The sequence below is a fragment of the Silurus meridionalis genome, chromosome 28, assembly GCF_014805685.1.
Source record: "Silurus meridionalis isolate SWU-2019-XX chromosome 28, ASM1480568v1, whole genome shotgun sequence".
Lineage (NCBI taxonomy): Eukaryota > Metazoa > Chordata > Actinopteri > Siluriformes > Siluridae > Silurus > Silurus meridionalis.
This window is the reverse complement of record NC_060911.1, coordinates 1,613,533-1,625,000: the sequence shown is the minus strand read 5'-3', so window position 1 is coordinate 1,625,000 and position 11,468 is coordinate 1,613,533. Positions and strand designations below refer to the sequence as shown.

The 11,468-nt window shown below is 37.5% G+C and overlaps 2 protein-coding genes across 2 annotated transcripts in view; one reads left to right on the top strand and one right to left on the bottom strand.

Moving 5' to 3' along the window:
• Positions 1 to 351, top strand: part of frg1 (FSHD region gene 1) — a 3,217-nt gene extending 2,866 nt beyond the window's left edge. The window contains exon 9 of the mRNA XM_046843084.1: positions 187 to 351. Within this exon, the coding sequence (XP_046699040.1) occupies positions 187 to 223 (37 nt within the window). The 3' untranslated portion in view covers positions 224 to 351. The remainder of the gene's footprint in view (positions 1 to 186) is intronic.
• A 2,285-nt stretch (positions 352 to 2,636) lies between these two features.
• Positions 2,637 to 6,789, bottom strand: LOC124381593 (butyrophilin subfamily 1 member A1-like). Its single transcript, XM_046843370.1, has 10 exons — positions 6,718 to 6,789; positions 6,387 to 6,434; positions 5,410 to 5,754; positions 5,127 to 5,279; positions 3,955 to 4,080; positions 3,549 to 3,653; positions 3,424 to 3,468; positions 3,280 to 3,345; positions 2,990 to 3,055; positions 2,637 to 2,892 (listed from the first exon to the last, which is right to left on the bottom strand). Exons 1-10 carry the CDS (start codon positions 6,755 to 6,757, stop codon positions 2,852 to 2,854), a joined length of 1,035 nt encoding a protein of 344 aa, XP_046699326.1. The 5' UTR covers positions 6,758 to 6,789; the 3' UTR covers positions 2,637 to 2,851.
• Positions 6,790 to 11,468: the final 4,679 nt, after the last annotated feature.

Sequence of the window (11,468 nt, the reverse complement as noted above, 5' to 3'; positions counted from 1 at the left end):
AGAGGGTTTCTTCAATTAATTCACGTGTCATAATTGACATAATCCACTGTGTTTCCATGGAAATTAGTGATCTCTAAAGTATTATGGGATGGTGAGAGTGGTGAGAACAGTCCATGGTCTCCAGGTGGTGTCACACACTTCCTCCTGAATTGTTGATCATATGTTTTTTTTTTTTCCTCTTCACAGGAGAGCTAAGATGAAAGCTGATCGATACTGCAAGTGACACAACTTCAACCTCGTTCTTTTTTATTATTATTTTTTTTAATCTCACTTTATTGTTTTTGATTCAGTGTAAATTGGTCAGTGTGATGTTTTGTTTTGTTTCATATTAAATGTTTTAAATGACCAGAATCTGATTTTCTCTGTGATTTCTGTTTACTTTAAATATCTGAAGCATAAATAAAAAAATAAATGATGAAGTAAATAAATGAAAAAAGTCGAGTGATTGAGTGTGAAGATTAAGGTTGAGATTCAGAACATATTATTTGACAGTAAACAATCCACATAAATATTTTACCTGCTGCGGAACAGGTGAGAACAGATGCAATGCAGATCAGTAGCATGGCTGCAGAAGATAAAAACCAAATCAAACATGCAAATAATAATAAAAATGCAAATGCTACTAATACTGACGTGACTAATGACAGTATAATAATGCAAACTCGTCTGTTGCTCTTATCTAATGAGGAAATGGTGTGATAGTCTGTTAGTTCACACTTAAGCTGTACAGTTGTACATTTACATTTACATTTGCAGCATTTAGCAGACGCCCTTATCCAGAGCGACGTACAAACGTGCTTTAAATCTCTAGTAATGAATAAATCTACACTGGTACGCAAGACTACAAACTCAATATAACTATAACTTGGAAGTGCTAATTTAGGTGTTTCAGGAAGAGGTAGGTCTTCAGTCGTCGCTTGAAGATAGTCAGGGACTCTGCTGTACGGACATCTAGGGGAAGTTCATTCCACCACCTCGGTGCCAGAACAGAGAAGAGCCTTGAAGTGTACTTACCTCTCATTCTGAGAGAAGGTGGTACCAGTGGAGCAGTGCTGGAGGATCTCAGACAGCGTGGTGTAGTGCGAGATGTGATGAGGTCTCTGAGGTAAGATGGTGCTGGTCCATTTTTGGCTTTGTAGGCAAGCATCAGTGTTTTGAATCTGATACGTGCAGCTACTGGAAGCCAGTGAAGGAGCAGCAGTGGGGTGGTGTGGGAGAACTTGGGCTGATTGAACACAAGTCGTGCAGCTGCGTTTTGGATCATTTGCAGTGGATGAATAGCGTTCAGGGGAAGACCTGCCAGCAGAGAGTTGCAGTGGACAAGTTTCGAAATGAGACTGAACAAGCACCTGGGCAGCCTGTATGGACAGAAATGGTCGAATCCTTCGGATGTTATAGAGAAGAAATCGACAAGAACGAGCAACATTAGCGACATGTGGGAAAAAAGACAGTTCAAGGTTACGAGCAGTGGCTGAAGGGGAGAGCAGAGATTCGTGAAGAGTTATTTGGAGATCTTGACCTGGAGATGAATCACCTGGGATGTATACTGATATTTTACACTGAATACTTTCGAATTTACGACACACTGCTGAATCATTCACATCGACAAAATCTGCCAGTTTAAACTCATTTATTTCCCTTTATAGATGCAAAATCCTTATTCCTTGTCACATCTTCAGTTTCCTTTATAGGAAACTCTGACCAGGGAGGAAGGAACGAGTTTTGGATAAAATCCAGAAAGTGTGACAAAGACAATTAAAAATGCCTTTTGTGATTTTATTGTATAATAAGTACCTTTCATTTTATACGTCATAAGCACTGCTTAAGTCATTTTCATGAAGCAGATAAGAAGGTAAGGCTAGACGAATCTGATCTAATCAAAACATAGCTAGCATGATCTTCAGAATGAATAATCCCTATATTTTACGTTCTACATGCCATTAGTGTGTGTGGTCTTCAGCGCTGTGAGGTTTTTTCCTGTAGCATTTATTCTCTTATTTTAATTCTAATTTATCAAATTATTGTTCATTCTAGAACATTCTTATGAAGTTAGAAATATAGAAGAGTAAAACCTGCAATGGAGGAGACAGGAGACATTTAATATATACATTGAATTTTAATAAAAGAAAAGAAAAGCAACTACACAAAAACATGAAACATATTGATATCTGGATACTGAAATCATGCACTTCAGTGTGAACTTCACACCACTCATTTACATTCCTCCAGAGAATCCGCGTGAGCAGGTGCGTAACACGACTCTGAAGATGAGGAACTTTCACTGAGTAAATATCCATATAGCTTCTGGGGTGAAGTTGTTAAGTGTGAACACCATTTATTTTAGACCCAGGAAGTTCTACCTGCTGAACACGACAGCAATCCTCTGAGTTTTCATGATCATTTATAATTTTGAGAGGTTGCGAATCTTTCACCCCTGGACTGAAGAACGCAAAATATGTGCCTTGTGGTATGTTATAAAATGTATGGAGATGATTATCAGTGTTTTTATCTGCGTTGTAAAAGGAAAGAGATTTCCTGTCACAGTTTAAATGCACTCCTAATTTCCTCACGTTGAATTCAGTGGTTATTATACTGAAATCATGAGTATTAGTGTATAAACCAGTGCCTTCTTTATAACACAGAGTTCTGATGATGTTCTCTGTTGTGTGTTTCTGAATCACTCCTACACTCCATGATGATTTTGGTTTTGTAGATGTTTTATCCCACAACATCACTTCCCAGTAGTGCTGCCCTGAACTCCACTCCTCTTTACTCACAAGATGAGGAAATTTACATTCAGGACCACTGTTTGGTTTTCTACAGTAAACTATTTTCCTATCTGCAGACACTTTCAGAGACGTCGAACTGATGATGGATCCAGTGTGAGACTCGCTGTTGATGAAAAAAAGGATCCATTTAGATTTTATTTAGATTCTGAGATGTTCAGTTAAAGTAAATGTAGGAAAAGATGAATGATGGGATCATGTACCTTTATATCTGTCTTTCCAAGACTGTTGTTCAGTAGAATCTGAAGGTTCATATGTTGAACAGACACCTGTGAAAATGTTGGCATGTTGAATGTTTATAGAAGTGACATCTCTAAGAGCAAAGTAAGAAAACTAAAGACTATAATGGTGTTATAAACACTATAATGACCATTATGATATTTTATACATCTTTTTTCCCCTATTATAGTTGGCATGTAATCTCATGTAATAACTGAATTAAATCTACTGGTGGTTTAGTGAGAATCTACAATGTTATGATTAACGGAATGACCTTGATGCAGGTTCTCTGTAGCTTTAAGAGGAATCGTCTCTCCAGGTAAGGATTCATGAGAATCAGCTGCATGATAGAAATGAAAATAAATAAACTGCTTCTTCTGAGTTTGAATGAAATGCAGAAGAACAGGATGAATGTTACCTGCTGCTTTTGCATTTTTGCGAGATGAACAGTGTGGGAGTAAACCTGTTCCAAGAAAAGACGACAAAAAGAGTGTTTTTACGTCTGTCTTTCCATAGTGAAAATCCTGAATATTTCTTGAATACCTTTCCGGTGTAAAATCAGGAGAATGGTGTAGATTATGATGACGATTACTGAAAGCACTAGAGTCGAGATAAACACTTCAAACCAGAATCCTCCTGAAAGATCACCTTTGGTAAAGAAATAATGTATATCAGAATACAATTAAATGGAAGTAAGAGAGAAGCAGCCAAAAAGACTACATTCATTTGTTTAAAAAAAATGTACTGCATATTTGGGAAACCTGGAAAATGCCTTTACTTTAATGTACAATTAGCTAATTAGTTTACAATCTATTACTTATTTAGTCACATTTCCTGGTTGAACAGTTTTGATTTTTTCTTGATTTCACCACCACAGGAAAAAAGAAACTACAGATTTGTACATTTAATTCTACAATTGTACTATATACAGTAGTAAGAGATATCTTACTTTTCATAGGCACAACTCTGCTCTCTTTCATTCCCTGAAGGTTTAAGTCTACAGTACAGGAGATCCACTCAGAGTCAGATGGAGAGAAAAGCATCCATGATCTCACATCCACCAACCCTTCAGAGTCTGGAACAGGAGAGATCACACACTATAATCCACAGGGTTTTTGTTGTGATTTTTAACACATTTAGTAGCATCCTAATACCAGAGACCCTCAACTGTTCTCCCTAGAATGTCATTAATTTGGTATGATGCATATAAAGTGAGAAATAGGTGACCATATCTTTAAAGGACGTTCTGTATGGTATTCCACAGGGCTCTGTTCATGGTCCTCTTTTGTTGCTACTGTTTGGTGAAATTGAATAATTATGGAGATAAGTTGCAGTGTTAGACAAAAAGGTTTAGAGGAAAGATTTAGATAAAGTCATGTTATTGTAATAAATGTAGTATGCAGTTAGAATTGTCCTGCTCAAATATTTTTCATGAAAAGGATGTTTCCAAACAGGCACTAATGAACTCCCATACGATGCGTTTTTTTAACTGAGTGCCGATAACAAGCCAGATGGTCCGTCTCCTCTTTAGTACAGAGGACATGGTGTTTATGGTTTCCCCAAAAAAACAACATTGTTTTATTTGTTTGACCACAGAACAGTTTTCCACTTTGCCACAGTTAATTTTAAATGAACGTTGGCCATGGTGTTCCTGGATCATGTTCACGCATGCCTTTTCCTTTACAATATAGAGATTTAACCTGCATGTGTGGATAACATGGCAAACTGTGTTCACACACAATGATTTCTGGAGGTGGGAATGAGCCCAGGCATTGATTTCCATTACAGAATCATAACTGTTTTAAATGCAGTGCTGCCTGAGGGCCCAAAGATCACCACCACTTTGATTTTCATTGATTTTTATTTTATTGATTTTCATCCTAGTCACTTTTGTTGCCCCGTCCCAACTGTTTTGAGTTGTGTTGCAGTCATCAAATTCAAAATGACCTTATCCTGTCCTTAAAATGGTGCATTTCCTCAGTTTAAACATATTTTCTGTTCTATTGTGAATAAAATATGGTTTTATGAGCCTGCATGTTGTCCTGGATTAGCGCCTCTTTGTTTATTTCTTATAACTAGACCTTCTTGTCACCCAGTAGATATTTCAATGAAAACACACACCAGTAATGTACTTAGTGTAAGTGTTCGTGAGTTCTCGCCCTGTACTGTCTCTCCAGGTGAGTAGGGGTTTGGGGGACCATCCGTCTGATGTACAGGAAACGTTCAGTTGTTCCCCAGCTTCCTGATATGAAAGGACAGGTGTAGAACCTATGGCTGGGTGAACATGAACATGAGTTTGTTTTATAAAGATCCAAGAAAATGCAATGAAAATACATAAGATGATCATGTCTTTTTCTTTACTTCATCTGTTATTTAGTCAATAAGAAGTCGTATTTTCTTGTACCTTTTACCACCAGGTTCATGCTGCCCCTCTCATACCATCTGAGGCTCTTTACAAAGCAGGTATATTCCCCTCTGTCAGCTGTTTTGAGGTTGTCCAGTTTCAGAGAGACATTCCCATTGTCCAGCTCCCCAATCAAAGACACTCTGTCTCTGTACTGATCATCTACATCATTCTCCTGGACTTTTTGCTCTTGGTGAAGCAGAACCGTCTTTTGAGAATCCTTCTTCTTATACCACTGAACTTCAAAATCTCTGGCGTTTAAAGGTGGAGAAAGACTGCAGGGCAGGATGACTGAAGAACCCAACCATGCTGAGACTGAAGCATTGGGGGTGACAATGGAGAAATCTGTGTGAGAGACACGAATTTAGTCATAGAATTAATTCAAGGCTTCATGCACAGTCAAACTGATAGAATTCATACACTACAAAAAACTCTCAAAGTGCTTCTTCATCAGAATGGTTTCCAAATGCACCCATTTTAGGAAGACAAATATCCAATGAACAATTACAGAACCCTAAAAAAACCACTGTTCAGCAAGTACTATGACCTTTGTATTTCATTTTAGTTTCTATATATCAGGTTGCAGCAGATGAGGTCAAGCCCTTAACTCTCACAGACAAATCATTGGAAAGCAGTTCAGTCATATTTCACATCTTAACACAAAGGCATCTTGACACTTTCCCTCACTTGTGCCTCCCAAACCTGCACACCAACCGCCACTTCCCACCATCCCATGAGAATGCTGAGAAATTTGCAGGTAATATATTTTCCATGCAAAAGATTCTGGAGTTATGGGTTTGCTCACTGCCAGGGCTTTAACCTGGTTATTGTGGTCTAACAAAGCAGGAAAGCAGTATATCCTGTCTTTAGCAAGCTGTTGGGTTTTGTTCTTTACTTCGATCTTGACCTGGTTTTGTACCTTGATATCTGTTCAGAACGTATTATATGACAGGAAAAGATCCACATAAATATATTACCTGCTGCAGAACAGGTGAGAACAGAAGCAATGATGATCAGTAGCATGGCTGCAGAGAATAAAAACCAAATCAAACATGCAAATAATAACAATGCAAATACTTTCATTCTGATAATAAGAATAATATTAATGATAATAATGCAAACTCATCAGTTGCTTTTATCTAATGAGGAAATGGTGTGATGTTCTGTTTATTCACGCTGGAGCTACACGGTTTTATATTCATATTTTACTCCGATTACTTTCTACATTACGACACACTGCTGAATTATTCACATTAACAAAATCCACCAGTTAAAAATCGATTCATTTTCCTTTCTATATGTATATACCTGCTTCGTTATTCCTCGTCATTTCTCCAGTTTCCTTCATAGTAGACTCTGACCAGGGAGGAAGGAGGGAGTTTTGCGCTCCTCCCTGGATAAAGTCCACAAGAAAGAAAGAGAGATTGTGTGATGAAGACAATGGAAACACAAACCCTAAAACCCTGTTTTGTATTGTATTGTATCGTATTGTATTGTTTGTATATGCAGAACAGACACGTGTAATATTAGCTGTAAAATATGATCATCTTCTCATTGTAAAGATTTCTGTTTAAATCTGATAAAATATATATATATATATATATATATATATATATATATATATATATATATATATATATATATATATTTTTATCAAAGATCGAATTAAAAGCAGCAGAAATGAAACAAGTCAAATTCTGAGCGAAAGCTGGGTAACACTGGTACTGTTTGCTAAAGCTTGTTAAAGTTAGCATAGCTAAAGTTTCTTAGCTAGCAGGATTATCTTTTTAACAATTAGCCCTTATAGTTTAGATTCTTCCTGCTGTTTCCTGCTGATCTTCATTTCCTTCTTCTTTTTCGATTTTTATTTTATTTGATCAGATTGTTATTGTGCAAATCAAGTTGTTCATTCTAGTGCCTTCTTATGTAATTTAAATTGGATTATGTAGATTATCCTTAATAGTATTTCACTTCGTCATATTCAGTTGTAAAGTTGTATTAGTAAAATGATCATGTGAGAAATACAGTGCACCACAATCTGTAATGAAGGAGACATGAGAGTTTTATATATAAACTCAATTTTAATAAAAACAGAATACATGAAAACATCAAACGGTTCTCAGACGGTACAGTGATGATGATGCTCTCTGACTGAAGAGAATTTAATACTAAATTCATGCACTTTAGTGTGAACTTCACACCACTCATTCACATTCATGCAGAAGATCGGCGTCAGCAGGTGCGTAACCCGACTCTGAAGATGAGGAACTTTCCCTGTGTAAATATCCATTAGCTTTTTGGGTGAAGTTGTTAACAATCCTCCAATTTTATGACTTCTTTTAGACACAGGAACTGTTGAACACGACAAAAATCCTCTGACCTCAATACATGTTTTTATCAGAGGTGGCAAAAGTACACACATCCTTTACTTAAGTAGAAGTACAGATACTCATGTTTTAAAATTGGCTCTGACATGTACTTAAGTAAAAAGTAGTTATTACTGCTTCCTGTTTTAGCTGTTAACTGGACCTCACATCATAGATAGATAGATAGATAGATAGATAGATAGATAGATAGATGTGATAGCCTAGTGGGTTAATGTCAAGGTCCCCATGAGAATGAGTTTGAGAGTTTGATTCCTGCTCGAGCTGGTGGTTGTTGTGTTGGTAAATAAAACTTCTGGACCTTGTCCACTCTGAAAACATTTCAATTCTGTCCTTTCTGTGTTGGATTAATTTCTTGATTTCCTGCTCTTTAATGAAAGACAACTCCATCAAAAACAGGCACTTCTGTGGTAGCTCAGTGGGTTAAGGCTTGTGCTTGAATATGGTCCTTAATATAGTCCACGCTGGTGATAAGGTTTCAAAGCCAGTCCTACATGCCTTCTTTCTTACTGCGCTGGCATGAAACAAAGTATGAACCCTCCAAAAAGCACACATGCTTTTCAGCAGTGGTCGCTCAGTGGTTTGAGGCTTGTGCCTCATCTAAACATGCTTCCCAGTCTGATCTCTTCCATGGTTCAGTGGGTTAAGGCTGGTGCCTCCCTGATGGTGAGGATCAGGGTTTGAATCCTGCTTTCTGCCTGCTAGTTGCGATGTAGGTTATGTTCCTGCTTCCTAAATCTTTCTTTAGCTTTATATTCTTGTGTTGATGGTTTAAAGGTAGATAGACCTGCTCTAAACAATCTTCCTGGCCTGTCTTCCCTAATGGTTCAGTGGGTTAAATCAGGTTTCTTGCTTTTGGTGTGGTTCAGGGTTCGAATCCTGCTTTCTGTCTGCCAGTCACGATCAGGATTCACTTCCTACATCTTTCTTTAGCGATATATTTTTGTTTTTAATGGGTTGAAAAGAAAGATAGACCTGCTCTAAATAAGCTTCCTAGCCTGTCCTCACTGATGGTTCAATGGGTTAAGGTTGGTATCTCGCTGGTGGTGGGGATCAGGGTTCGAATCCTGCTATTTTCCTGTTATTTACAATGTGGGTTCAACTTGTGCTACTTACATCTGTATTCGCTTCCTACATCTTTCTTTAGCGTTACATTCTTGTGTTGATGGTTTGAAAAGAAAGATAGACCTGCTCTAATCAAGCTTCCCATCCTGTTTTTTCCTGATGGCTTAGTGGGTTAAGGCTGGTACTTTGCTAATGTTGGTGGTCAGGGTTCAAACCTGGCTTTCTGTCTGCTAGTCATGAGGTAGGTTAAATTCCTGATTCCTACATCTTCATATTCTTGTTTTGATGGGTTAAAAAGAAAGATAGACCTTCTCTAAACAAGCTTTCCAGCTTGTCCTTCTTGATAGTTCAGTGGGTTAATGCTGGTGCCTCGCTAATGGTGTGAATCAGGGTTCAAATCCTGCATTGTCCCTGCTAGTCATGATATAGGTTTGCTTCCTAAGTCTGTCTTTAGCATTATATTCTTGTGTTGATGGTTTGAAAGAAAAGATAGACCTGCTCTAACAATTGGCACAGCCTGTCCTTCCTGATGGTTCAGTGGGTTAAGACTGGTATTTTGCTGTTGGTGGGGTTCAGGGTTTGAATCCTGCTTTCTGCGTTTCTTTCTGGTCTGAATTTCTTGCTTTGAAGCATGAAACGAAGGATAAACCCCCCAAAAAAAGAAGGTGAGTTGTGGGACTTGATGGCTTTGTGGTAAAAGCCTTGCCTCTGAGCTCAGAGGTTGCTGGTTCAAATCTGGCCTGTCCCCACTCTGGGTAAGTTGTGTGGAAATTAGTGTGTGGTGAGCAATGCAGTGGGTGATTGTGAACAAAGTCTGTGAAGACCTGCTGGGTTACAGCCTTAAAAAAAAAAAATAATAATAAATAAAAATTGAGGTTGATAGTTTTGCATTTAGGGGGCAGATTTTGTTTAAGAAAAATATGAATTTCTGCCAGGAGCCTAAGTTGATACTTTTTTGGATGTTTTTGCTTCATAACCCCCTGTTTTCAGCTTCTCAGATGCCAGGGGGGCAGACGCCTGAATATTGCCCCCCTGGTTTGGGATACACCCTCTGAAACCGTCCACAACTGACCTTCCACGCAGCCATTTCTGACACCTTCCTCACTATGGTCACCGGAACCTTCCACACTCTTAACTTTGAATCCTGGCCGGGGTTTGAACCAGCAACCTCTCAACCCAGAGGTAAAGCTCTTCCAATTGAGCCACAGGATCTCCTGCAAGAACCTGTTTTTTAGGACCTTTTTTGGTTCTTTTATAAAACTTTTTAAACAATTTAAAGGAAAGCTAAGGGGTAGGAATTGAACCGGGTGAGTCAGATAGCAGAGGCCGCATTGCTAACCACTACACTACCAGAGGGGTGGCAAACAAGGCTTTGCTTATTGGACTCTTGGTTTTTCTATAGTTAAGAGACCACTGTTTTCTCTTAGATCATGATGGTAGAGGGTCAAAACTTCTCCTTCCTGTACATTCTCTCAGTAACTCGAAGTCTATGAGAAGTGACTCAGGTACAAGAACCACATCTCCAACACCTGCACCACTGATATACCATGATTTACCAGCAACCAATTTTAATGACCTTTTATTGTTCTGTTTTTAAAAACTTCTTATAATGTTCAATATGAAACTAGAGGTAAGAATCGAACCAGGAAAGTCTTTCATCATAGATCGCTAATGGCATTACTTCAAAACTTTGTTAGACATGTAAATAAGCAGGAAAGACAGAGACAAAGACAAAGAGACACAGACACAGCTTTAGAAAGAGTGAGAAACAAATAGAGAGACAGCAAGAGAGAAACATATACAATGAGACAGAGACATTTACTAAAAGAGACACAGAGACAATTAGATAGAGAAAATAGAGAGACAAAGATAGCGAGATATAGCCACTTCCTGTTGGAAGTGTTTCTCCCGAGCGACTCTTAATGATCTCATTTACTAAATGAGCAGTAGTGAGTTAAGTGCTTGCTCAGGTGCCCAAAACTGGCAGCTTGGAGGTGTTAAACATGTATCATATGTACAGCATGTGATATGTATGTAAGCATATGTACAGTGATTAAATATAAAGGCTATATCAGTGCAGAGACGTGTGGACATCATTAAGAGCCTTTGCTATGTTTCCACACGGACAGTTAATGATGTGATACCGGAGAAAATGCACCTTGTAAAGTCAAGTCAGGAAGCTTTTATATATAAAATTATAGACATTTTACAGATTTAAATGATGTATTGTTTTTATCTGTACGATCAATAAAGACAGTGATTTAAATTTGTGTCGCCATTATGAGGGAAAAACCCACAAAACGCCACCCAGAGGGTAAATTGTGTAAAACATGGCGGATTTGGTGTTTAATTATTTAAGACTCAGAAATAAAACAAAAGTTTACTGATTAAAAATATTTTTATCTGGAGTTAATTTATTTATTTTATATCTAAGTAAAGAAAGGAAAAAATTTTTAAAATAATTTAAATTTTGACAGCCAAATATATATATATATATATATATATATATATATATATATATATATATATATATATATATATATATTAATACAAAACTAATTAAAAATGTTGTACCTAATGAATGTGTCCAGGCTGAAGATCCACATATAG

What these genes read in the sequence shown, in the direction of transcription:
- LOC124381593 (XM_046843370.1), bottom strand. Translation starts at nt 6,757, where the DNA reads ATGAAGGAAACTGGAGAAATGACGAGGAATAACGAAGCAG. An exon ending in TCTCACCTGTTCTGCAGCAG is followed by an intron (nt 5,755 to 6,386) that starts GTAATATATTTA and finishes TCTCTCACACAG; the next exon opens with ATTTCTCCATTGTCACCCCC. An exon ending in CCTGATTTTACACCGGAAAG is followed by an intron (nt 3,469 to 3,548) that starts GTATTCAAGAAA and finishes TTCTTGGAACAG; the next exon opens with GTTTACTCCCACACTGTTCA.